General features: G+C 38.6%; 1 protein-coding gene across 9 annotated transcripts in view; it reads left to right on the forward strand.

Annotated features, from left to right (window-relative positions):
• Positions 1 to 25613, forward strand: part of R3HDM1 (R3H domain containing 1) — a 77057-nt gene that overhangs the window by 10407 nt on the left and 41037 nt on the right. For 6 of the 9 annotated variants that reach the window (XM_056495995.1, XM_056496000.1, XM_056495996.1 and 3 more), the window contains exons 2-3: positions 17118 to 17326; positions 18147 to 18357. In XM_056495995.1, coding sequence (XP_056351970.1) covers positions 18187 to 18357 — 171 coding nt within the window. In that variant the 5' untranslated portion in view covers positions 17118 to 17326; positions 18147 to 18186. Of the gene's footprint in view, positions 1 to 17117; positions 17327 to 18146; positions 18358 to 25221; positions 25264 to 25613 lie in introns of all 9 variants that reach the window. The other 3 variants (XM_056495991.1, XM_056495992.1, XM_056495993.1) reach the window with 1 other exon arrangement.

Raw genomic sequence — 25613 nt, forward strand, 5'->3', positions numbered from 1 at the left:
CTTCCACATCTTTCTGTTAGGGAGTTAGAGGGTGATAAGGCCTCTCTTGAGCCTCCTCCAGTCTAAACACCCTCAGCCACTGCTCACACGACTTGTGCTCCAGACCTTTCCCAGCTCTGTTCCTTCTCTGGACACACACCAACACCTTGATGTCTTTCTCATGAGAGGCTTCATGGAGAATTCAAAATATTTATCAAAATTATATCAAATAATTAGATTATCCATCTTTTACCATGTCAGCCTTCTGATAATGTCAGCTACTTGTAAAAGAGCTCTGTAGTTTACTTATGAGAATTCATATACAGTTGTCTTGTGGCATGGGATTTTATATCTCAAGATATAGACTGTTAATCTCTGAAAACTGGGAACTTTGCTGAAAATAACTACAAATCTTACTGTTTTATTGATATTTAAAGCAGAGGTCTGTGACAAAAAGCCCTGAAGGTAGACCAGGTTTGTGATTTTGCATCTATTACAATGTCTCAGGAAACTTACAGGGAGAAGCAGTTCAGTCTTAAAGTAAGTTAAAATAGTGATCTTCTGTCATATTCAGCAAAAGAATAGTGTTACAGCTGCCCTTGTCCAGATACACAAATCTTTGCTGACCAGATATTTAGAAACTTGGAAAGCCAGTGGATGGATTTTGTTAGTAGTGGTAAGTAATATAGTGACTTAGCTGAGTTGAAAGTTTTAAATTAACACAAATTTTGCCAAATCTTGCTTTTCAAGTGTGTAGACTCTAGAGTGCCCATAAGGCTTCCTCCCATAACATTTTAAATTTGGCAAAACTCCTGCTATGGATGTGAATGATGGATAAAGCATGTCCAGTTCTCTTCTGTCAGTCTGGTCCTTACTTGATAATTGCCAAGATTGTTCCTGTCCCTCTGGAATTATTGAATCTATACAAGGAGAATCTTGAGTAGAAAGATTTAGCTTTGGATTAAAAACTGGTTTTTACATTGTGTATTTTATGCAAAATAACTGCTTTTGCCTCTTTATTCTAGAGGTGAGAGACTAGTGATCTTGCCTTACATAGCATGCTAAAACAAAAAAGACATGCATGTCTAGAACTGTAATAAATATTCTAGACAAGGTATGCAGTATTTCCATTTGTGGTGCTGAAATAATGCTACTTATCTCACTATTATGGATTACATATAAATAATTCAGTCAGGAATCGAAGATCTTTGTATATTGCCACCTGCTCATTATTCAGAAATTCTTGTTACAGTCTGCTGTTGCCCTAGCAACATTCTGAAAATTAGCGTCGCATCTATGAAAAAGCTTTTGTTTATCTTGCAAAGCCCACTGTCTAATCTGTATTATTGCACACTGCATCTCAAGTGATGACTCCAGGTCCCAGCCCTAACTGTTTAAAAAATAATGATTTCCTTTTATGTAACATTAATTGAATTTTTTTTCCCCTACCTAGTCATAGATAATTAAATATGATGCTGATTTTGTTTAAAGTCCCTTTAGAGTCTGATGATGCCATTATATCATCTGAGTGGAGATGCTTGAATGTACAGATATGCAAGAAAGTCAAAAATCACACATTGACTTCTAGTGTTCTTAGGAGCTCCTCTCTCTCCTCCCATCTTTCTCCTCTCTCTCCTTTTTCTCCTTCCTTCCCCCTGTTAAATTCTACATTAGAAGTCAGATCTTCTTTAACCTTAAGCAGTCTGGGATTTAAAAAGATTGTGCTTATGAAGTTGACATTAGCAAAGTTTGGGGCAGGAGTAAGGGTGGTGTTAACAAAGTCCTTGAAAGTGCTAATGCCACAGCTAACACAAGTCTTGACTGCAGCACTCACTGCTTTAGGTTCAACATATTTATCTCAGAAGATTTACTGTTAGAACAGATCCAGTGAAATAACACAAGTTTGTTCTGATTGTTGGTTCTAAGGCAGATCTGTGGTTTTAATGAATTTCTGTTCAGCATGTGGGACCTACATACGCCTGGCCCATGGTGTCAGTCCACTTACTTGGTCATGTATGGAGAAACTCGGAGGAAGTTTTTCAGGGATATTATTTCATGTTCAAACAATTGCTCTTTCATTAAAAAACCAAAACACACTGAACCTCACATGGGTGAGAGGATATTACTGCTTTTGCTTTCAGACAGTGAGGATGACCTTAAACTCCCACCTCTGAGTAGCTTAATTTTCTGCTTATCTAATGCCTGGCATTTAGATGAGACTGCATGAAATAGGAGGTCTAGAACAGTCTGAATTTAAACTGCAGTTCAGGAGGAAGTTAATATCAAGATATTAATGTAAAACTAGACATGGTGTGTTCATTAGGTGTGCATGAATTTTTCATCTTGTGACTAAACTTACAATCACTTAATTGTCTTTTAATTTTGTTAGCAACAAAGTAAGATTGTTGTGAAAATGGGAAGGTTCTTGAAAGGGTTATCACCCAGATTTTAGAAGTAGGAGTGAATGAGAATACTTAGTAATAGGAACAACTGGTGGTGGAAGGACAGAAATTACAGTGATAAAACATCTGACAAAACCAGGTAAGTGATCTTTAGTCTTGCTTTGTAATATATTCACTGCTTGATTTATCATGAGCCAGTTGTTTGCTTTTGCTGCTTAATAAATGAAAACAAAAGTATTGCTTCTACAGTTATGTTTCTGTAGACGTCAAAAATCAGTCTGTAGTTGAATATAATCTGAGTGGTTCTTATTTCAAATTATGGAGATAGGCCAGAACTTCTACTGGTAACGTTTGTTTTCCCTTTCTTGTGTAACACAATTAACTAATGCACATAAAATTAGAAATACAAGTTTTTGAAATGCGTTCTAATGTGCTTTCTGGAGGAAAAGAAGAGATTTGGTGGCCTTGGGATTGTTTTTTGCTTCACTAAGCATTACTTCAAGGACCACAGTTAATGGAATCAATGGCTACCTCAATACTCTAGGATCATCTTCTACTAGAATTTGCTTTTTCCTAAGTCATTCTCACTCTGTGAGGAAGCAGATTAGAGTTACCTTGTTCAAGAGGTGAAGAATTGGACAGAATGTATCTTTTGGCTTCTTCAACTGGTCCCAAAAACATCCCTCTCACATTTTTTATGAACTTTAAGAGATGCCAGGTTTGGTTGGTGGTTTTTTCAAAGTCTGGTCATGTGAATGTTACTCCAATTTTATTACTTATAATTTTTTGCTCCAACTAACACCAAAGTTTACTTACACTCAGAGATACATTTGATATTTTTCAATAGATTGATAAATGGGTACTTGTAGAGAGATCTTTAATACTGAATTTTGTGAAGCTTAAAAATATATTTTTAAGCTTGCTTTTGTGTTGTTCCTCTAGAATATTTAAGTTAATCTTTGACCAGCAATCATCCATACAAACAGACCCACCAGACAGACACTTGCTCATTTGGTATCCATTGTCCAGAAGGTATTTGAAAGGTAATTTCATTTAGTCTTTAAGACTAGCTTTGCACAGTCAGTGTTTGGGGATTGTTTATATTTCAGGCTTTAGCTTAAAGTCTCCTGTATTTAGGTTTGGACAACACCTCATCATCATGTAGTAATGGCTAAATGGTGACTGGTATCTAAACAACAGTAAAATTGTTTCATTTATACTTGTAAGAGTGAGGGTATATGTTATGTCTTAGAAGAAAAATGAAGCCACCAGAGAAAGATGTTTATTTCAGCTTCATCACTATGCTGCCTAAACTGTGTTTATGGTGCAAAGGAATGAAATTGCAGTGCTTGTTTCTGCTTTCTTGGAAGTGAGAGGTTTTTATAGGGAGATGATGTGAACTAAATACAGAATAGACCTTCATGACCAATCTGGAGACATTTTCTCTAAGGGTAGACATAAATGTATTTCTGTTAAACCAAATGTTAAAGAGTTACTAGCAGTTCAGCAGATACAAACTCAAATCAGTCAAGTGAATGGAACTTGGAGTAGTCAGAATATGGCTTCACATGATGCTTCTGTTAAGTTCGTGTGGATTGGGAAAACTCTGTAAATGTCTCCCTTTGTCACATAACAAGAAAACGTGATCTATTTCCTTGAGGTTTAGAGATGAATTGTTTTGGAATTGGGATAAGTAATTGAAATATTCCATTCTAGTATTTTAAACCTTTTTTTGTCTCAAACTTTTCTTAAATATCTTTTGGTTGATCCAGAGGCTTGCTTTCTATCTTGTTCTTTAAAAACCTTCAAAGAACAAATTTTCTTTCTCATCTCTTTTTCTTTCTTCTATATGGAAAGGCTATTGTTAGTTAGAAAATTTCAGTGTGTTTCTTTCTCCAGGAGTTTGTGTCCTGCCTTTTCAGTCCTGTAAGTCTTGCTGGGATTTGTTTTGGGGAAGTGGGGTCCTTGTGTCTCCGGTGCTTGGACATTGCAGAGCCAGGAACATCATCTTCCCAAGTGTATCCTATATAGCAGAGCCTTTTTATCAGTTAGGATTTCTGTCTCTGTGTCAGTACTCCTTTACAAGTTTTAAAGAAAATTCATTCAGAACAGTCCAATCTTTTCTACTCTGCGTCAGACACTGGTTTGCAGATACTTGATGGTGCACTTTTGCCTCTTACTGAGTTGAATAAGTTTTTATGAGATTAAAAAAAAAGATTCATTTCCATCACTTACATACTGCAGTTTTAAGTACAACTATGACAGAGGGAATTGTTTTGTCATGAAAATGATTTTGAAGAGGTGTTGCATATCTTCATTTTTTTTTTTTAGGTCTAGAATTCTTCCTCCTTTGGCAAGCATCTGATTGCCTTCTAGACAGTTTGTTGTTTATTTCTTGAATACCTGCCTTGTATGTTTGATCTGTGGTAAGGCTTCGGAATTTAAATTGAATTTAAACTTTTTATTTACTCATCTGTTTCTGAGTTCATGATGCCTATTCTGTTAGATGGTATTTAGGCAAATATAATGTGTGTGTTTGATAATAGAGATACAATTTACATATTTTGAGGTAACTTAGTCAGCTAAGTCAGGGTTACAATTGTAAATTAGCCCTAAATGCTCCAACTCATTTTTCCAGGCTATAAATTTTTACTACTCTTAAGGATATTAATTATGTATCTTGCCTAATGTAAGAGGAAAATTATTTAAATGCATTATTTTAATGATGCTTTGTTCAAATTATTTTCCTGTTTCACTTAGGTTAACGTTATGCCTATGTTCATTTTCACATGGCATGATCTTTGCATAAAGGCAGCCATAGAACTGAACACACAACACCACATAAGCATTTATAAAGTACATTTCTCATACAGGAACATTTAAGGTAATCAATGCTATTCCAGTTTTTAATCTATCACTTGGAGCAGACCAATATATGTGTGAAGGTGATAAAAAGACTGGTCTGGGTATACTTTCTCATAAGCAAAACCTATCTTCTCCTGTAGGAGGAGTCTCCAGGATTGGAGTTCCAGAGCCCACTCTTCATAATGTGCGATGTGTGAGTTTTAGAAAAATTAACAGAAATATTCTGAGGGGCAGTGCAGAGTATAACAATAGTACATTGCTCAGTTCTTTCTCCATTGGGTGCTGCTTTATTTCCTGTTTGGGGCTAGCTGCATCTTGTTGCTGATCTTCCTGATTATAGAAGCACTCCTAGGTGCTCTGCCGTGGTGTACATGAACCAAATCTGATTATAACACTAGCTAGACGTGCACAGCAGACACATTTTCCTAGTGTCGTGTGAGGAGACTGCTTAAAATATTATTCTGACATTAATGTAGTCTGTAATGTGTTCAGAAACTGAAAACTATTCTTATTGACAGCATTCAGAGTATGGACCCTGCAGTGAATGGCTTGTGCACATAGGTGATCACCTATTTGGAATTCATTATACAATTAGGAAAATAAATGTAATTTTCTTCTCTAGCATCCTGCTGAGGAAACCTTTTTCATGAGAAACAATGCTCCCTTTGCAGACCTGCAGCTGGAACCTCTGCAAAAATAGCAAGGACCTCCCAGAATTATTTTGTGTGTTTTCCTGGAGTTTGAGATGAGATCTCAGGGATGGTGGGGGTGTGTGCTGAGGTGGGCAGGGAACTGGTTTGTAGAGGCCAGCAGTTACACTGAACTCAGTGCACAAGAGAAAAGCAGGGATTCCAACAACTGCTGTCTTCAGCTACATCAAAAAGATTGACTTTCACCCCCCCCCCCCCATATGATGTTGCTGCTCAAGGACGACAGCCAAGATGTGCGGAGTGTGACACTGCCATGTGTGGGCAGAAAGAGTGGAGGCGTTAAAGATGGAGCACAGGGTGGCAGAAGAGGGGAACAGCAAGCATAGAAAGATTAAGTAAGATCTGCTGCAAACTGCAGCAGTCTCAAATGATGTTTTTATATATGGTATATATTTATATTTTTATTTATTTATTTATAAAAATCTATTTTAGTACTGAGATTTCTGCAGTCTATGACAGGTCTAAATCTTTCCATAGTTTTTTAGAATTTTTTATTTCCTATATTTGTTACATTGTAGAAATGAGTCTGTCTATATATATATGTATGTTTGTTTTTTTTAATTTTGTTACTTAAATATAAAGCATACTGATCTCCCATTTGTCAGGAATTGCAGCCTCCCAAGATTCTAATACCCCTCTCTGGATCCCAGAGATTAAAAATACTGCCCCATTCTCCTTCCAGCCTGACTTGGTGTGCAGGATCCCTCGGAGAGGTCTCTGGAGAGTCCAGAGAGGGGATTATGATTATCAGTGTGCAGCAGTGCTGCTGAGCACAGAGTGATGCTGCAGCTGGGTAGGAACAGAGGTTTCTCACTAGCAACAAAACTGCAGACTGCTGGTCTGGGCACTGCTTTTGGAAGTATGATAATTATCATATAACTGGCCTTTTTTTTTTTTTTTTTTTTTTTTTACCCCTCTGTTTAGGCGACGTTTTTCTTCCATATTTGGATTCTGATAGTGGTTATGTGCCAGTCCAGAAAATTATCATAGCATTCATTCTGCCAGTGACAAGTGTGTTTATCTGCTGGCACTGAGGACTGACTTACTGATGACTTTTTGTGTTGTGTTCACACTGCCAAAGTGAAGAAATAAAACTGTCTAGAGAGGAAATTAATATCTTTAGGTAAGAATGTTTTTGTCGTGCTTCTTTGTCACATCAAAATTCTCTCAGCATGGTATAAACTTAAATTTTAGAGGAGTCTGATAATGGAGAAAGTGATTAAAAGGTGCCCAGCCATTTTCTAGCAGCCGGAGAGCTTGGGGAGGCTGTGAATCGCTGCGGAGGAGCCGCCTGGGTGGCGGAGCTGGGTGACAGTGGCAGTGCCAGCGCGGCTCCCAGCTGTGCTGTGCCTTCCCATTGTCTGCGCGGGCTCGGCAGCGCCGCCGCAGCTCCGGGCACAGCTGAGCCCCCCGGGCCATGGACAGCACAGCACGCCTGGGACTGAATAATGGAGCAGAATGCCAGCAGCCTGCAGGTATGTGAGCCCTGCAGCACGGCATCCAAACGCTGCCTCAGAGGAGAATCAGATATCTCCAGACAAATCGCTTTCTGGTTTCCCTTTTTCCACGGAAGCCGTTCTAGGCCTAATCAATTAGCAGAGATCATTAGCATCCCTAAATCTCTTCCTTCTTTAAGCATTGACTTGAAAAAGATTTTTTTTTTTTCCTTGTGCCTTATTTAATAAGGGCATTCTTGCTAATTTTTATTTACTGGGTGTTTTATTTGAGTGGTGGTTGGAAAACCATTAAAAATATCTCTGCTAAAAGAATTTCCTAGGGTGGCAGAAATGGGGGAGATGCCTAAATTTTTTTTAGTGTGTTTTTTTTTTTAAATGTTATCGCCATTCCAACGGGGAACTACAAGTAAGCTTATTTTATTTTTGAAAGATAAGTTTTGAACTGAAAAATAGGTTGCAAACCTAAATAACAACAGTATTTCTAGTAGGCTACGTGAAAATATTTTTTTTTCCTATGCAGTTGATGTCTGTCTTGTGTTGAGGACCAAATGTCTTTTTGTTGAGATAACAAGTAGTTATTGATGGCTGTTAAATTGGTGACATTTGATTCCATGAAAATCTGTAATTTAATTTTTATCAAGTTACTTGCACTATCAGAACTGCTGGCATCAGACCTGCTGTGGTTGTGTTAGAAATTAAGCAAAAATACACTGCTAGAGGATTAAAGTCTGTAGGGTAAACAGTTTTGAAATTGTGATTTGTTTCTACCTGATGTTTGTAATCACCAAATTTTAAAGCAGACAGATGATGTTTATGTGCATGGTGATGTGCTGGGGTATTTGTGAAGCTGTGGTAACAGGGCATAGGTGAGAGCATTGATAGTGCCTCAGGGAAAGTTTTGTCATGTTTCTCTTGTTTGCTTTGGTGATTTTTCTTTATTTGGTGCAGGGAAAGACTATAATGGTACAATAGTTTACCAAGTTAGTGAATTTTGTTTTAAAATGGAAAGAAAGGGCCTTTTGCTTCTCAACGTTTTTGAAAACTAAATCTTTTGCATAATCCCGAATATTTTAGGGTGCTCAACAAAATGTTTAACCTGGCCTGGTAGCTCTGGGAGTCTGTTCCTACCATCCCCTGTTGAAATTTTTGTCAGTTTTAGAGATACTTTTTCATGTTACTGATGGAAATATGTTGGACAAATGTTATCTTAGATATTCTAAGAATGAAACCTGATTTATGTGTAGAAAATTGTTAGCTGCTGTGTGCACTTGTGGATGGCTGTTTTCTAAATGAAATGGAGATTTGTAGCTTTTATAAAAGCTGCTATTTGGAGGATCTCCACTGGAAATTGTCACAGGCAATGCTTCAGTTCATTTACTTAAAATAACTGGGGGAAAAAAAATCAATCTTGGACTATTTTGAGATTTTAGTTTGCTGCTGCATCATCTGGCAGTAGCATGTAGATGTAGATGGCATGACTTTATTTCTTCTTATGTGTTGTCTATGTAGTGTTTTGAGTAGCAAGAGACGATTTTTGTACATCATCTGAACTTAAAATTTTTATGTTTTCATACTTCTGTACTGTTTCTAGTATACCAAAATTAATCAATGCAGAGCTTAAAAGATTCTTGAAGATTTTCTTTGGTTAATTTACAGTTGGGTACTATAAAACAATTTTCCTTTTTTTTTTTTATTTTTTTTTTTTTTTTATTTAAAAGTCTTCTAAAGCAACTGTAAACAGCTCAGGCTGTACTTAATAATTTATTGTGCTATAAAACCTCTGACCTTTAGCAAGCATTGACAGTCTCATAAAGAGAAAACCAATTAATTTTTTCCCAAACTATTGATTTCCAATTGACACAGAAAAAGCATATTGTTATTCTTCTTATTTCATTTTAAGGCCTTAACACTAGAAATGAGGCTTCAGAGAATGATATAATAACAGATGCTTCTTCTTCAGTTTTTAAGGATTGTTTTTAATAAGACAACTGTTGCTGTTTGATAGTTGAAAACAGATACTTTGTGTTCGGGCCCGTGATCTGCCTGATTTTATGACATAAAGGTACTAAATAAATACAAACAGATGAATATTATACAGATCATATGGTGATGCTGACTTGTGCTGTGTGGTATCACAGTGTGCATTTCCTGGAATTGCTGAAAGTTTTCTATAGTTAAAAGTGAGTGAAAATTTTGTGTGAAAATAAAGTGCAGGACATCAAAAGGAGCTGATAAAGGATGATGGGTGACTATGCAGTATGAACCAGGTGAGGAAATAGCAAGGGCAGGTTTGGGGATTGCTAGAAGTGTGGGAGGGTGCTGGGGTGGAGACATGGACACGGAATTTTCTGAATATCAGCCCTAGAGACGGCTCAAGAGCCGGGAGGAGTTTTTCTGCTGTCAGTTGGGTTTCTCTGAATGATGAAAGCTAAGCCAACAAAATCTTCGTCAGCATAGTTGTTTCTACAGAGCTTTTGCTGGTACAGCAATGTCATGTGAGAAGGGCATTCATTTTTCCCCTCCCAAGCCAACAGAACTATGCTAGCAAAAACTAAAGATATGTCATGATGTATTTCATAAGCATTTCTAAATAGTTCTTTCCTCATGCCTTTGGACAGGCGTGTTCATTGGGGGAGGAGAGGCTTAGCCATTCAACAGATGGATTTTCCACTAACCTAATGCTCTGCTCTCTCTGAAGTATGGCATTTTGGAAAGGTTAATGCTCTAATAGTGTTCAAGCTGAAATGGCTTTTGTCTGCCAACGTATGTTACCCTGTGCAGATGCTTGCCAGGAGACAATTATATAAAAAATAGTGTTCAGTGAACTGTTTTGAAGTCTGCCTGAGAAATTTATTTTTTTTCTTCTCTCTCTAAAGCTACCAAAAAAAAAGTGAGAATAGATCCTAATAGAGCTACAATTTTAAATAGTATGTAAGCCATTTAAGATAATTTGTTACCTTAATAAGGGTGGCTTAGCCACAGAGCTGTGTTTTATAATAACAGTATGTGAATGTTAGCCAGGCTGATTTTCAATCCACCACAGACTGTTCAATGCTAAAACTGTTATTTCATCAGAAACCCTACAACTTGGACTTTCATTGTTCTTCATGTTGGGTAGCTCCTCTAGTCAAAACAAGGAATGAGTGGGATGTTTTTTCCTTAGGTGGTATCCTAATATGCCCAACCTCTTCCTTTTCTACATGGTGGAAAGAACAGTGCCTGTGGTCTGCCAGATGTAAGGTGCTTCCAGCTCACTATTGAAAGAACTCCTTTGTCATGCTCCACTGTAGCAGAAGCTACATCCAGAGAACTGTTTCATTTTCCAGGAGGAAACCAAAGGTGTTTACTTCCTTTGATGTACATAGCTCTGATCATTTGTATCAAAAGTGAAGTGCAGGAAGGGGGAACTAAGAGGAGAATGACAGTGCTTTGTGCAGAATGGAACAGCTGAGCCTCCTGCAGACCAGAGCACTCTGAAGAAGCACTGGGTAGCAGAAGAGTTTTTCAGGGTACATTTCAAGTTTAATTTTTGGAGTTTATGGATAACAGGTGAAAATAAACTCCTGATTTCCACAGATATTTGAATACTGCAGTTTCCTATCAATATGTAGATTAAAAGACTGCTCTAGTCTTGCTTGTCATGAAATATCTTATTCTCATTTATGCAACTACATTCCTGTAGGAATTATCTTGTTATTCTTTGTCACTGTCAGCTCAGTGTTTCCACTGCATTCAGGAGTGAACTCACAGGAGAAGGTGAGGCAAGATTAAAGAGCCTTAGAGTATTGCTCAGAATTTAAAATATAAAAGGAGGGGGAGGGATAGTTGCTAATAATACACCTTGGCTTCTCACATGCCTATTCCTGTGAAAGGTGTCCTCTTTAAAAGCCTGTCAACTGTCTTATGAGCAGTGGCATTGTCCTATCTTAGGCCCTAAGGGTGAAAAAGAAGGGCACTATATTGCTCTTTAAGAGTGTTTGAGAGGTTGTAGCAGTCAAAATCTCCCAGTAAAGGAAAGAAGGTATTTAAGAAGACTGGGGGCAAGTTTCAGGTTTTGTTTCTGATGGTTCAGCATTATTGTCCAAATGACACCCTCTGTACTGAGGTGTGTGTAGGTCTGGGATGGATGTTTGACAGGTGTGTTCCAGTGCTTTGAGGTTGTCTCTGCCTTTCCTTCCTCTCTCCAGGCTGTGCAGATGAGGGGAGGTGATGCCTTGGTCCTAGGGTGCCCTGGAGCCAGCAATACCAGTCCCTATGAGCTCAGGGCCTGGCTGGAGGCAGGGAGTGTGAACCTGTGCTCTGCTGCTGCTGGAGCAGCTCCTCTGACAGAGGGGTAGGACAGTAAACAGGAGAGCAAATCACTTTTGTAAAATTGCAGCAAGATAAACCAGAGCAAGACCTGGGACAGCCTTTTATTGAGTTCACAGTTCGGGGGTTTTCCTTCCAAATGGAAATGTCAAGAAAGTCTGCAAATGGCTTCTGGTGCATTTGGTTCTATTTCTGTCCAGTTAATTTTTTAATGATGTCTACACTTGGTAGTAGGACATAATGTGCACAGACAGTGAGATGCATTCCATCCCTAATTAATTTTTGAAGAGGTAGAATAACTGCACATTGTACTTTTGTATTCGGATTTATCATACTCTTTCTTTGAAAATCTGATTACTGAGTACCTTGGCAAATTGAATCAAATAAGAACTATATTCTAATGCTGATGGAGTAAATAGCATTTAGTTATTAACTGATTAATGTAGAACTTCAAAATCTGTGTAAATAGCATTGTCAAGAAAAGCGATGTGTATTTAAATCATTGCATCATGGATTCACTTTTATAGCATTTCCCCATAAACAAGAATAGGGAATCTTTTAGATTCATGCTTCAAAAGGGAACCAATTTCTCATTTGTTTGTTTCTAATATTTGTTTTTATTAAGATCAGACCTGCACAATATCAGAGTTCAGTAGGCAGGCCAGGACTCTTTGCTCCCTAGTTGGTCATTTAATGGATCTCAAACTTTAGCCATAAGATGACATGCAGAAAGCAGAAGTGTGTTGACTTTTCTGGAAAAAGGGAACAGCTGCCTCTGCATAGTTCCAGTTTATATTTCTGATAACTGTACAAAGCTCCTTTGAATTTTTTTTTTGTTAATGAGTGGCAGTCTTAATACCAGCTGTTACATTTTTATAGGTGCTGTGTAGTATTTTTTAACAGCCTGGGCCACTGAGGCATTAGTTACTAGGGGGAGCAAAATTGCAGACCCTGACTTACGGCTCTTGGATTAACCCTGAGCACAGTCTGGTCTGTTTGTGGGCAGGAGAATTGTTGCTCCCTCTGGAATCCTCCCTTGCTCTCCAAGTCAGGATTTTCAAGGTTGTGTGGGGTTGCTTTGGTTTTTTTCCTTTATCACCTCGGGCACTTTCGTCCAGTCCTTTTCTCACCTCTGCCTTAAGGAAAATGTCCCAGGAGGGACTAATTTGTTCCAAATACAGATGTTTGTCAGGTTGTCCACCTTTTGTCTCAATATTCATCTGCAGGCTCTCAGTTATTAGATAGTAACATTAATCTGCAGCTGCTCGTCACTTTGAGTTGGGCTGATGCTGTTGAAATGCTCTTACTGGAACTACTGAGGCAGAGCTGAAAGTCACCCCTGCAGAAACAGCTGTACAGCTGCTGCTGTTCCTCCTGGAGCTTTGTTCCTGCTGCCCAGGGCTCCCATAAATGCCCTGTGTACCACCATGGCTCATTAGCCCAGCAGAACCTGCCCTAGCCAAAGAGCTTTGTGATTCTGGGTCACTTCTCAAGGAATCACACCATGGGAAAGTTTGGCAAGCACCAGAGCTGGTGGAAAGGTGGAGGTGGGACCACGCCTGGAGACCATGAGGCAGAGGCTGTAGGGAGCAGAAGGAAGAAGAAGGAGATCCCCTTTGAAGTCTCCCTTAATTTGGGTCTGAGACATTCGTTTGACTTGCCAAAATTGTTACCAAGAGCTGTGTGTAGGTAGTGGTCCATAGACATTAAGCAGTAGCTGGATGGAGTAATTCTTTTGGTTGTACCCACAGTTTTTATTAAGGTAATTTTGATTGATACCCTTCTGGTTAAGGTATAAACATCTTCCTCTTTCATCCTAACAAAGAAACATATGTAACTTTGTGTTTTCAGTTGGTGGGGAGAGTTGTAGTAGGAACCCTGGGTTATAATGTTAATATAGATTTGTTTATATAATTGAGATGAAAAACACCTGGAAAAAGCTCTTGTTGTGCAGGTCTCTTTTATATGAATCTTCAGAGATCCTTTTGACTAGGAAACATCCTGACTTTTCTCAAAAAGCAATTAAGCACTTCCACATCCAAGAAACACTTGTACCACTGTTAGGTCAAGGATAAGCCAAAACTTTTCCCACAGACTTTGTAGGATTCATCCATCCATTCTTCCAGTTGAGCTGTGGAGGGAGTTGCTGTACAAAGCTGCTGTGGAAGTTGTGAGAAGAGGCCAGTGTTTGGTGGTTGCAGGAATTCTGTTGATTTATCAGTCAACAGAAGCTTGTTTAAGAAATAAATTTTCACGTTGCCTTTCCACGGACATTGTGTCTGCTTTGCATGTTGAACGTAGACCTTTTTTTTCACCCCCATCCTTCTAATCTAATTTTCTGCCCTGAATTTAATTGATGCAAGTTATTTTGATAGCCATTCTTGGGAGTTTTTGACAACAATAACAACATTTCAAGGAAAAAAATCACCTACTTTTACCTACTTTTTAAAAGAAAAATAATGGATTTATTCTGTTATGGGCAGGTGCAAAGCTTGCTATCTCCATCTACACTGCCAAGAAGGAGTTGGAAATCTTGATGCCTCTTAGAGAAATTGGATTAATTAAGATCCTATTCCCAGAAATATCTCTGCTCATTGCAGGTCAGTTTACTGGGTTTACATATGGTAATTTTCAAGTCAGAATCCAAAATGAGGGACCCAGTGATTTTTCATGCATCAAGATTCAGGAGGGTGCCATCATAAAACTTGGGAATTACTTTGCTTGATCTATTGGGATTTTTTATATCTTATCCTCTAGTCTGTGCAAAAGAAGGCAGTAAGAGCACAGCACTGACCAGTTTTCTGATCTGCTGACTGCAAAGCTCATGTCTGTGCAGTGCTGGGCATCCATCTCACAGCTGAGAACACTTTTCCCTCTGAAAAGGGAGAGCAGTTGCATAGACAAAGTGGTGACCACTTGTCAGAAAGAGGATTACCAGACTTAATAATGATTATTGGGGTATAATGTTGGTACTATGTTGAAGAAGAATGTACATTTCTGTGCTGAGTATTTAGATGGGGACAGCAGTCCTGAGAGTGAAGAGCATAGGTGTGACATTTTATCCTCCACTCTTACACACAAGTCCTTTTACTTCCTGTCTACTGAAGTCGGTGTCCATTTTTGTCATCTATAAAAGATACTATAATTGGTAGTTTTTCTTTCATGAGACATGTTGTGAGCTGTTTAAACTTTTAATTGCAAACCCAGGTAATGCTCTGTCCCTAATATTCAGTCCTTTCAACTGTTTAGGTAATTTTAGGGCAGAACCTCATTTCTGTCCCTCCTATTAAAATCTGCAAATACTGTGTTGGTCTGTATTTCAATCTAAAGCCAGTGCTGGGATTTTGTTTCAATTAATCAGTTTGTTTACCAAACCCTATTTTCTCCCCAGAGAACAGTCAGCTCCTAAGGACTGCCTTCCTGTTTTTTTTGTTTCTTTTACCTGTCCTACATGGGACACAAGAAATTAATACCCACCTGTGTGGGGAGGTGAAATATATGAGATCCATAAGGATAGGCTGTGATTTGCTCTCCACTCGGTCTGCAGCACATAAAATTCCTAAATTCCTTAAATCTTTTTTAATCCAGTCTGTGGAAGTTTAGAAACTAGAACCAGATTATCTCAGGTATGAAAATTTGCTGAATTAGAGGAAACTTCAGGGACAGAATATATCCAAGTACTTAAACTCACTGTTGTGGATCACAAACACAAGGTTGCATTACCAATTTCAATAAATCTATAGCTGGTATTATTAAAAAACAATCAGGTAAGCAAAGATTCATTTTTCTATTCTGTGTGTTTTGCTGCTAGTGTGAAGCACAGGGTTTGGCATTTACCCATAGATGCACATATGGTGATTCCAGTTGACTCAAAATAGCTCCATTCTATGAACCCAAAATTGAGATAATTTTTTTCCTGTGAATTGGAGCTCTTACAGCTTTCCCTCAGTTCTGTCTCTTTGACTGTAGGATACATAGCACCAAATCTGCAGGCTTTAAATCTGTCTGAGGGAAAAATCTGTTCAGAACAAGTTACAAACTCATTTGCACTTAGTTTGTTATAGCAAATAAAAGGACTTTTCTTGTGCATCAGTTTCCTGGATTGACCTAGGCAAGCAAGGATATTTGCAGAATGTGTTTTGGTAACTGAGTATGCTGATACGTGTTTTTAAAATGGTGTTGCAAAGGGACAGGAGCTCTTGTTGTATTTGATAGAATTAAAGAAAAACTTGATGTTGATTGTCATTACTATGTTTGTGATTTGTGTAGGAAGTATTAATTAAATTACACTTACTTTGCAGTATTATATTTACAACTGGATGTAAATGTTTTGGGTTTTGTTTGTTGCTGTCTTCAGCCTGTACTATTTTTTAACATTATCTAAATACTGTACAAATCACATGTCAGTCAACAAAGTGAAGCAGCATCTCTATTCAAGTTTTGTTTTCTGTAAAGGTTCTGAGCTTCTTGATAAATTTTAAATCAGCATCTGGATTGTCTGGAAAAGCCACCTCAACAACCAAACAATCCTGGATATTCTTTGTTGCATTTTTGTATCTTTTTATTTCCCGTTCGTTCTTTCATCTGTAATCATTTTCCCAACATTAGATTGAGTAAATAGGATCTCTTTTCTTTCTTTACATGCTTTGCAGAAAATTTCAGTACTCCAGATGTCTGTAGGACCTCATCTCTCACCAAACTGTGTTCCTTCAGGAGCAGTGGTTGTAGCCAGGCTGTAATCTCTCCTGGGGAGGAGCAGGGGGCCCCTGGAGGAGCTGCACACCACAAGATGTTCTCAGGGCTCCACTGGCTTTGCTCTGGCTTGGGCTTCAAATGTTTCCTTGGGGCTGGTGCTGGTACTAATTTCTCAAATATGTAGAAGAGGGAAGATGGAAAGTCATCAGTTTTACAAAAATATGTAAATCCTCATTCCAGGACAGTTATTTTCTTGAATAAAGTAAAGGCATCTTCTGTAATTCCAGTTGCCCAAAATATGGCTTATGGATTTTGCTCATAGAGTATTAACTCCAACAAAGAGAAAAATGCTGTTCTGCTGACAGATTTGAGAGCTTTCATGGCCTGTTACTCCTCCACACCTGCTGGGCTGCATATTTCAGACTCTTTGGGAAGATACCTGCGTGTTTATAGAAGCAGAGTTTCAGGAATGACAACAAAATGTTTATTATGACTACTTGTTAACTGTGTAATGCAGAAATGTCCTGGATGTCCAATGAAACTACTGCTAGATAGAGCAAACAGGATGGATATAACAAATGCTGATCTTTAATTTTTTTTTTTCCTTAAAATGATTATTTAAGCTTTTAATTGTCACCATGTTCCATCTCCCCTCCCAGAGCAAATAAAAGTGTAATGCATTTCATCTGTTGATTTTTCAGGCATTCAAAAGGGATGTTCTTGCTGATTCAAGACCAAATAGTTCTGTGCAGGACTCTACATTGGGGATAAGGACATGGGACTCCTCCTGCCAGATTCCAGATGGTTCATCACAACTGACATCTTGGCTGACAACTGTGAAAAGGATCTTCAGATTATTCTATTTTTTTTTTGTGGGAGACCACAATCCCCAAACTCTAGGACATATCAGGTACTAAATCAAACACATTTTTCCATAACGTTGGGTTGTTATTTGTTTCTTGTGAAGGAGTTTAGAATTCAGGTCTTACTCTTTATTTTTTGTAGAAAATGGAATATCCTTGGTTTTACATCTTGCAGTGGCTGAGTAATGACAAGGAGTTGTGTTTCTTAATTCTTATGGAAAATTTGGGGTTTAATAATTAGTTATCTTTATTTAGTATTTTAAATTATTATAAATTGCAATTGCTGATCATGGTTTTTATCTTAATTACCAAATTGTTTCTTTCTTCTTCGTTGCTTTTGAGAGAATGCTTAATTTTATTAAGACTGGTTTTGCTACAGTTTGTAGGTAAGATAATTCCTGCATTCAGAACTTGTCCAGTCAATAAGGAAACTTAAAAAGTTTATGTAATTTATGGATGTTTGCACACTTGGGGCATTATGATTCATCTATTTACTTTCAATCCTTTTAAAATAAATCTATATGTAATTTTCTTTTCCTTTGAGAAAATGTTGCCTTGTTTCAGTTAGAGCGTAGTTTGATTTGGAGTGTCTGAATGTTCAAGTGTTTATATTTAAAATGTGGAAGAGAAAATCTGAGTGTTATCCACTCCAATTCTTGTTTGTGTAGATGTCTGCTGTTACAAGCCACTGATAAAAGTTGTTAAAAAGAAAATACTCCTCCTAATACAAGACAGGAAAAAGTATCGTAGCAAGGGGGGATCTCTTTTGCAGCAAAATCGTGTTTATTTTGGGTAAATGTTTACATATGGGTGGCTTTTTAATTAATTTTAAATTACTCAGTAATTCACTTTTTCTTTGTCCTAAAGGTTCCGTATTTCTTGTAGAATTTTAAAATAACCTTTTCTAATGAGGATGTCTGATATTCTTACTGTAAAAGATGAAACTGATGCAATGAAGGGTCCAGAAGCTGAATTTAAAGATACAGACACAGTTGAAAACCTAAAAAAATCAGGAAGTGAGGAACAGATTGAAGTGGAAAAGGATGAAAATTGTCCTGATAACAAAAACAATATGCCGGTAAGGAGCTTTTCACTTTATTTTTCACTTCTATATTATGTTAAATCTCATTGTTCTCCATTCTCTTGATGCTCTTATGTTTCTTTGGTACAGTGAGGAAAACTTGGTTGGTGTTAGGGAAGCAAATGTGATGATTATTGCTTCCTCTCTCCTCCTTTGCCCCACTTCTCTGTTTATACTCATGTAAATGTGACTCAGTCATTTTAAATTCTTTGAAGTAGATGAGTGGTTTTGCTGGGAACCAGAAATTTGCCCATATTTGTGTTTCCCTGAGTGCATATGCGAAGCTTTTCATTGTAGCAGAACAAGGAGCAAACTCAGTCTGGCTTTTGCTGCTGCTGAATCCTGACAGAGTTTGGAGCTGGGCTGTGTGTACTGAGTGGTGCTGCAGCTCAGCCAGGCCTGTGTGCCCTGGGCAGTGGTGGCCAGCCCAGGGCTCTTGAGCTGTTGCACTTTACAGGTGGCTCAGGTGTAGATTTTCTAGCAGAGCTGTTCAGCAAAAGGTTGAAGTAATCAGCTGTAGGTAATCCAAATCCCCAGGAGCCAGAGGGATCCAGAGTTCCTGAGGCCAGCAGGTCTGGGTGCTGCCCCAGCCACCTGCAGAATGAGCTGGGGAGCATCATCCTGCCTTGGTGGGCAGCAAATACTCCCTGCACCTTCCCTTCTCTGGTCTTCACTGCTTTGGTAGGTGACTTCTAGGTAGGACAGCTGAGGCAGTTCCTGGTGCATACACTGAAAAGGTGAGGCATGTAAATGGGTGGTGGGAGAAGTTAAGTACCTGTAAGGAAGTCCTGGCATCACATTTCAAGTGAGAAGGAGGCAAAGCAAATAGTGTGGAAGTACCTTGTGTCAATGGAGAACACACTGATAAGGAAGGGTTAGGAATTTGTGGCAGCAGATTTTCTACCTCTGAGGTTTAGGTGTGGGACAAGAGAGCTGACTCCTGGCTGAGGCTGCCCGCTTGGGCACTGAGGATTGTAAGCAGCTCACGTGGGGGAGGAGTTCAGGAAAATTTCTGACACAACCTACAAAACAGGCCAGATTTGTGAAAGAAGACACTGAAGTTTGTGTTTGGCAAAAGCTGTCATTATCTATAGGAATTTTGTGTCTCTGGGTTAAAACGAAACAATTTTTTAATAGAAATCCCAATTGGGATCTAAGGGATCTCTTATGGATTGCAAAAACAGGATAGTAGGTTATTAGATTCTTGTTATTGAGATTTGAGTAAAAGGTTCTTTGGGGAGTAGTTTTGTTCAAGACTAACAATTCAATATTCCACTGAGTGAAGTAAGCTTTATCTGCTATGTTAAATTGCTTCCAGATAAATCTTGTAGATCACTGCAATTACAATAGTTATACAATTTAATATCTGCTGGCTTTATTAAGGCTGGCATCAGCGTAAACAGATAATTTTATGGAAAAATAAATCCTTGAAATGAAATACTTCTGTAACCTGAGAAATAACTGCTACTGAAAAGCTGGGAGATATTATAGCTGAACTGGTACTTTCTTTAATTAATGCAATATTCTAGTAGTGAGCCTTAAAAATTAATCTGTGGTTTAGTTATTTTCATACAGTTCAGTAATTTGGAAAAATCTCATTCACATTTTCTCATTTTACGAATTTTAATGTCTGTGAAACTCAAGTGGCAAATAAGAAATAAGCCTTCCTGCAAACAACTGCTGCTGTCTCATCAGAGTGCAGAGGAATGAACCTGCCAGTGCTGTCAGAGGCTCTGGGTTGGCAGGGGGTTCATTGTTGGGTTCTTGTCCAGGAGCAGGAGCTGGTGGCTGTAATGATTATCTCACATCCACCAAATGAACTGGACACTGCCTGGTGAAGGCCGTTGGATAGAAGCAGCTGTGCTGTCAGTGAGGTGTCCAGGAGTCGTCTTCAGCGTCAGAACATTGCTGTTACATGAGCAGTTTAATGGAAAACTGAGGCTGAGCATGCAGATTTCCAGAGTGGCAGGAAGACAGACAGTTACCAAATGGAACCTGGCTGCTGTGAGCAAGCCCTTTGCAACAACTGAAATCAGCAGATGTTAATGTCCCTTCTACTGTGGAGACTGCCAGTGCAAATATCTAGGTCTCATATTTGAGGATTTCTCATTTAGAGCATGTTTTATGCTAAAATACAAAACAAAAATTTGGGGTTGTCCGTAGTAAAAAACCCTTGCAGAACAGTAGCAATCAGCAAGTTTTTACCTTGTGGATGGTTAAACATTTTGATGACATTTCAGGGGACCTAGTACCTGCCATTAAGTGCATGTTAAATGTTACTGTGGTAGTGGGGAAAAGAGCAAAGAATTTGCTGAGAAATGTTAGAAAATATTATCAGAAACTTCCTGGAATTTGTTGTGTGCTTGTGTTTACTGAGTGCATCAGAAGTTGGGTTGGGTTTGGCTCTCCTCCCTGCTGGCAGAGTAGGTTTGGTACCTACTGACAAACTACAGTCACATTCCTCAGTACAGTTATCACTTCATTTTTCACTTCTTTACAGCTAAGGAAGAAACAGGCTGTGATTTTTCCTCTGTCTAACTTGGCATGTGTTGAATTCAGGTGTGTTTCTGGAACTGCACAATTCAGAAACTGATAGTTATATTTTGAAATGTAACTCGGTTGTAAATTCCAGATTATTTGGAAGTTGTGCATCAATAACTGATTGTCTGGTGTTGGAAGTACAAGATGAGTGAGGAAAATACCTAATTGGAGTACATGGCCAGCAATCCCAATTTCTTTAAGCAGTGCAAAAGTACTGTTACGGATACAGAGACCATTTCTAAATAGGGATATTTGCAGTGAGGTTCAAGTGTCATTTAAATGGTACTGGAGATAAGAGGCACTGTTCTGAAAAGTACTTTCACAGAAGTCATGTGCACGTCAGCACTGTGGTGGATTTTGTGATCGAAAGGGTTTTGGTTCACCAGTCACTGCTGTCTCCCACCCGATCATCTTATCCAGGCCAGGTGACAACAAATGAATTCAGACTCAGCTGGAATGCAGGGTCTGTATTTCCTCTGTCTCTGGCTGGTCAGACAGGTGGTGTTATCCACTGCAAGGACAAAACTGTAGGAAATCCTGGATTTATCCTGCAAGATAGTCCCTTATGTTTATTATTAGGAAGACTTCTTTTTTAAAAAACCAGAATTGCTTCATGGCATGAGTGCAGGGTTGTATGCATCTACTGTATGATAAAAGCAAGGCAAATGTTAAATGAGAATAATTCTGATTTTGTTTTATGCTAATTAAGGGGATATCCTGGTCCTTTGGGGCAATTAGATAATTTTTTTACTTAGCAACTTGACATCTCTCTCTTCCTACAAATATCTTCCTTCCATACTAACACAAACCTTGAACTTCTCTCTCTGTTTCACAGCTGAAGTTCTCTGAAGCCTTTCTTTCCCTCCTCCCCAGCAGTTTTGGTCTTGTCCGGATTTACCTGTCTTTGTCTCCAAAATATGTGGAGTAATACTTTTGAATAGATAAATGATTGGGCCGATTCTTAGTCTTGATCTGCCTCCATATCTGAGGGTGAAACTATTTTTCCATCAGTCATCCTCTACTGTGTCATGGAAAATTGCTGTCACTGCTCCCTAATGCAGGACAGCAAGTAACCATAGACCACACTGTTCTTTCCCTCAGCATTACAAAGATGTCCATGGTTCTTGGGACTGCAGCACTTGACTAGATTTAAAATTGAGACCTAATTTTGCAGAAGGGTAAAAAACTGAATGTCCTTAGAACACTCTTTGTTCAGGTTTGTCATGTTGTGCATATCCTCAGAAATGCCCAAATGGTACTTCAGAAATAGAGCCCCTTCTCACAAAACCTTTCACACGTCTGAGTTTGCCATCTTGTGCCTGACCTGTTTTTATCCAGCTTGTTTAGACAGCACAGTGATGATAGAGGAAGGCATGTAACAGCTCCAGATCTCTACTTTGCATTTAGTATCTGTGATCTGGTGAGGTGCTTTGGAAAAAATAAAGCAGGCAAATACTCCTACTGAAAACCTGGTTATTTGCATGTTTTTGATAAATGCTGTCTTACTTCCCTTTTTATTTTGCTGTTGGAAATGTAGCATAGTAGCTGTAGGTCTTAAAAGTGTTGGTGGTGTTTTATCAAAGGCAAGAACCTAATCATTATTTTCATTATGCAATTATTTGGAATACTTGTTGTCTTGAAATCCTGCCCATAATGGCTATAAATAGGGCTTTCATTAACACAGTGTTTTCTTAAGGCAGTAAAAGTCTTTGAGAGCTGCAAATATAAAGAAATTACCTAATTCGCACTCACCAAGGATTGCATATTCTAAATTAGCTAGAAATTCTTTTTCATAAATGGGGAACATAAAAATGTTCTGTAGGAGCAAAACTTAGTAAATGCAGAGAAATTAGGACAGAGATAAAATTAATGGGCCTGAAAAGAGAGAAGATGTGCATTAACAGCTACAATGTGCATTGGCCACCTACTGTCTTGGAATCCATTGGAATGGTGTAATCCTCTGTCAGTGTGGTTTTATCCAAGAAAGGAATCTTTGGATTGTACCCACCCATCTTCAAGCTCTGAGAGTGCAGTTGCTGGTGGTGTCAGAGGACTTTCGGTCTTGTACTTCCAGGCCAGACCTTGCACCATTGGGCTGTGCTCACCTGAGCTGTCCCTGCAGTCTGGCCCTACCAGCTTTATTTCAGTGCTTTTCATCTGATGTGTGTGTGATGCTCACTGCTCACAGTCACAGCTGGCTCTTGGGGGCTGGGAATTTGTTCTGACATCTTTAAAGTCACACAGGAAAGCCAGGAATCTACACTTATCACAGGAGTGTTGGGCAGGGCAGTTGTTTCTAGATGAGAAGTTTGAATATGATGGGTGGAGTTATACTTGTCTCATCTGTGAGGGAAAACCACCCTCACACAGTGGCCCTCCAGCTCTCTCCAATATTGTTGGTGTTTAATCCCAGCAAACATTTCTTCTCTTTTTTTTTTTCAAATCACTCTTAAAAATAACTGAAATATGTGTGACTTACCTAATTAGTAAGCAGTAGCTTGATGCATAACTGGGTTGAATTCCTTCTTATGCCCTATCAAATCTGGATCTGGGGTGTTTGCTTCCATATATTCTTTTGTCTTATGTACTGGCTTCAAAGCTTGCAATATTTTGCAAAAGATAAACAATTGCCTCAGTATAGATTCTTTTGCCTCTTGACAGTGAACTGAAGACTCCACTGACAGTCCTGATGTGACTTTAAATTTGCACTACTTGATTTAACACACCTAAGCCAATTGAGGCTGGAGTAATTGATAGGAGCTTGGGAAATCATCCAGTTTTTGAAATTCAGTAGCTTGGTGTAACAGAAACTTTGTCAGAGATATGCAGCACCAGCTTTCAGAGGAGATGATGGAAAGGAAAACATATTTTGCACCTAACAGAAAAACTCAAAGTCTCTGTGTGGTTCCAGGTATGGAAATAGCAAAACTCAGACTCTGAATGGTTCCAGGTATGGAAGCATTTGAACTATCTTTGCTGCTCAAAATCTCAGCAAGCTTCCTTTGAAAAGCTGGCTGTGAGTTCAGTTAGTTTTCAGTGCAGCTATTTAAAATTCTGTTACATAGTGAAATGAGCTGAAATGAGCTCCCCTTCTGCTGTTCCTCAGCTAAGCTGTTGCAACATCCAAAATAGACATGTGGGACTTGAGGAAAAGGAGAAAGAAAGCAGTTCAGCCTTTACATAGCAGAGCTCTTGCTGTAGGTGAGGTTGCTTTTTAGCGATGTGTGTCCTGCTGAGAAGTTCAGGCACGTGATAGACATCTCCTGTGAGCTAAGGCGAGGAGAGCTGCATTCATGGAGTTTTCCAGGGGAGTTTGTCCAGTTTCCTTTTTAAAGGAGGAAATACTGTCCTTTAAACAACTTTTGAAATTGCATTACTGATGTTAATTTCTCCTTACAAATATTAGGCCTATGCTCACTAAAACCAGTTCTGTTAAAAGCCTGTCTATTCATCAGTTTTAGTTCTCCAGGGAAACTAGTACTTAAATTATGTGATGCCACTCTAAATGTTTCTATTCTTGTGCTACTGGCACTGAGGGTTGAGTTAGTTTTAACTATGCAGTTAACAAATCATTAAATGCTTCTGTTGATTCAAATGTACCTTTCAGCTGTGCATACTGTAGTAAAAGCCTGGTAATTTTTTTTTAAGGAACAATTGAATAAAGGCTTAAGGAACAATAGAATAAATGCTTTGGGAGGAAAAAGCAAATTATTGCATAATCAGTTACTAAAATGGCTCTGGGGGGAGAAAAATCATATTGATTCATAGTAAATTACTAAATGAAACAAGAAAAAAGAGATCAGTAGCCCTTTTTATAATATACTTGTATAGGTCCCAAGATGAAGGAAAAAAACCCAATATGTTTTGAGCTGCTTATGATAGGCCATCATCTGTTATCTGTTCCCTTGATAGAGGCAATGCTTTCCTTTTTTAATATCATTTTTCTAGGTAGGTTTCAGGAATAGGAAGAAAATTTATAAAAACCATGTCATGATGCCAAGGAAATTAGAAAACAAGAATTGAAAATGTAGGAGCTGGCTGAGAGAGCAAACTGCTTGGATGTCAGTGAACAAGAATAATACTTGGTTCTTGTAAAAGTGCTCTGATATCTATTGTTGATAAATGAAGAAGGGAAATCGAGGACAAGCCTGATGAATGTGGGAGAGCGCTGAATCCATCAGCCCAAAGCATCTGCTGTTCCTTACCCAGATCTACCCGTGTCAGTGCTAACTGTCAAAGCTTTCTCCTGTACAGACTTTTGCATTAACAAGCTTGTGCCACTGAGTTAATGTAACCCTTCTCTGTTGTGCCTGTTGCCAGCGGCCAGCGCAGTCCTTTGGACAGACGGTCAAAAGGTCCAAGGTACAGTGCCCGGTGTGCTGGCATGCGGAGGGAGCCCTTCATGCTTGGTGCAGCTTCGTTACTTTGTGCAAAGTGCCTTTAGTTTTATTTTTTGGCATTGTAGCTTTGTTTTATTCTGTTGGATTTTTGTCTTGCCTAGTTGTCTGCTTTTGTGATTTGCCTTTATATTTTTGGTGGCTTTTTATTGTTATGGAGAGAAACACTTTCCCAACATTTTATTTAATTTTCTTTAGATGTGCTCTATTGTGCCTGGTAGTGCCTTCAAAAGCTGCAATTGCTTGGGTATTTTCATCCTAAATGGAATTATTTGATCTATTGAAAATATTAAAAATGCAGTTTTCAGCCATTTT

This window comes from Oenanthe melanoleuca, chromosome 7 (assembly GCF_029582105.1).
Source record: "Oenanthe melanoleuca isolate GR-GAL-2019-014 chromosome 7, OMel1.0, whole genome shotgun sequence".
Lineage (NCBI taxonomy): Eukaryota > Metazoa > Chordata > Aves > Passeriformes > Muscicapidae > Oenanthe > Oenanthe melanoleuca.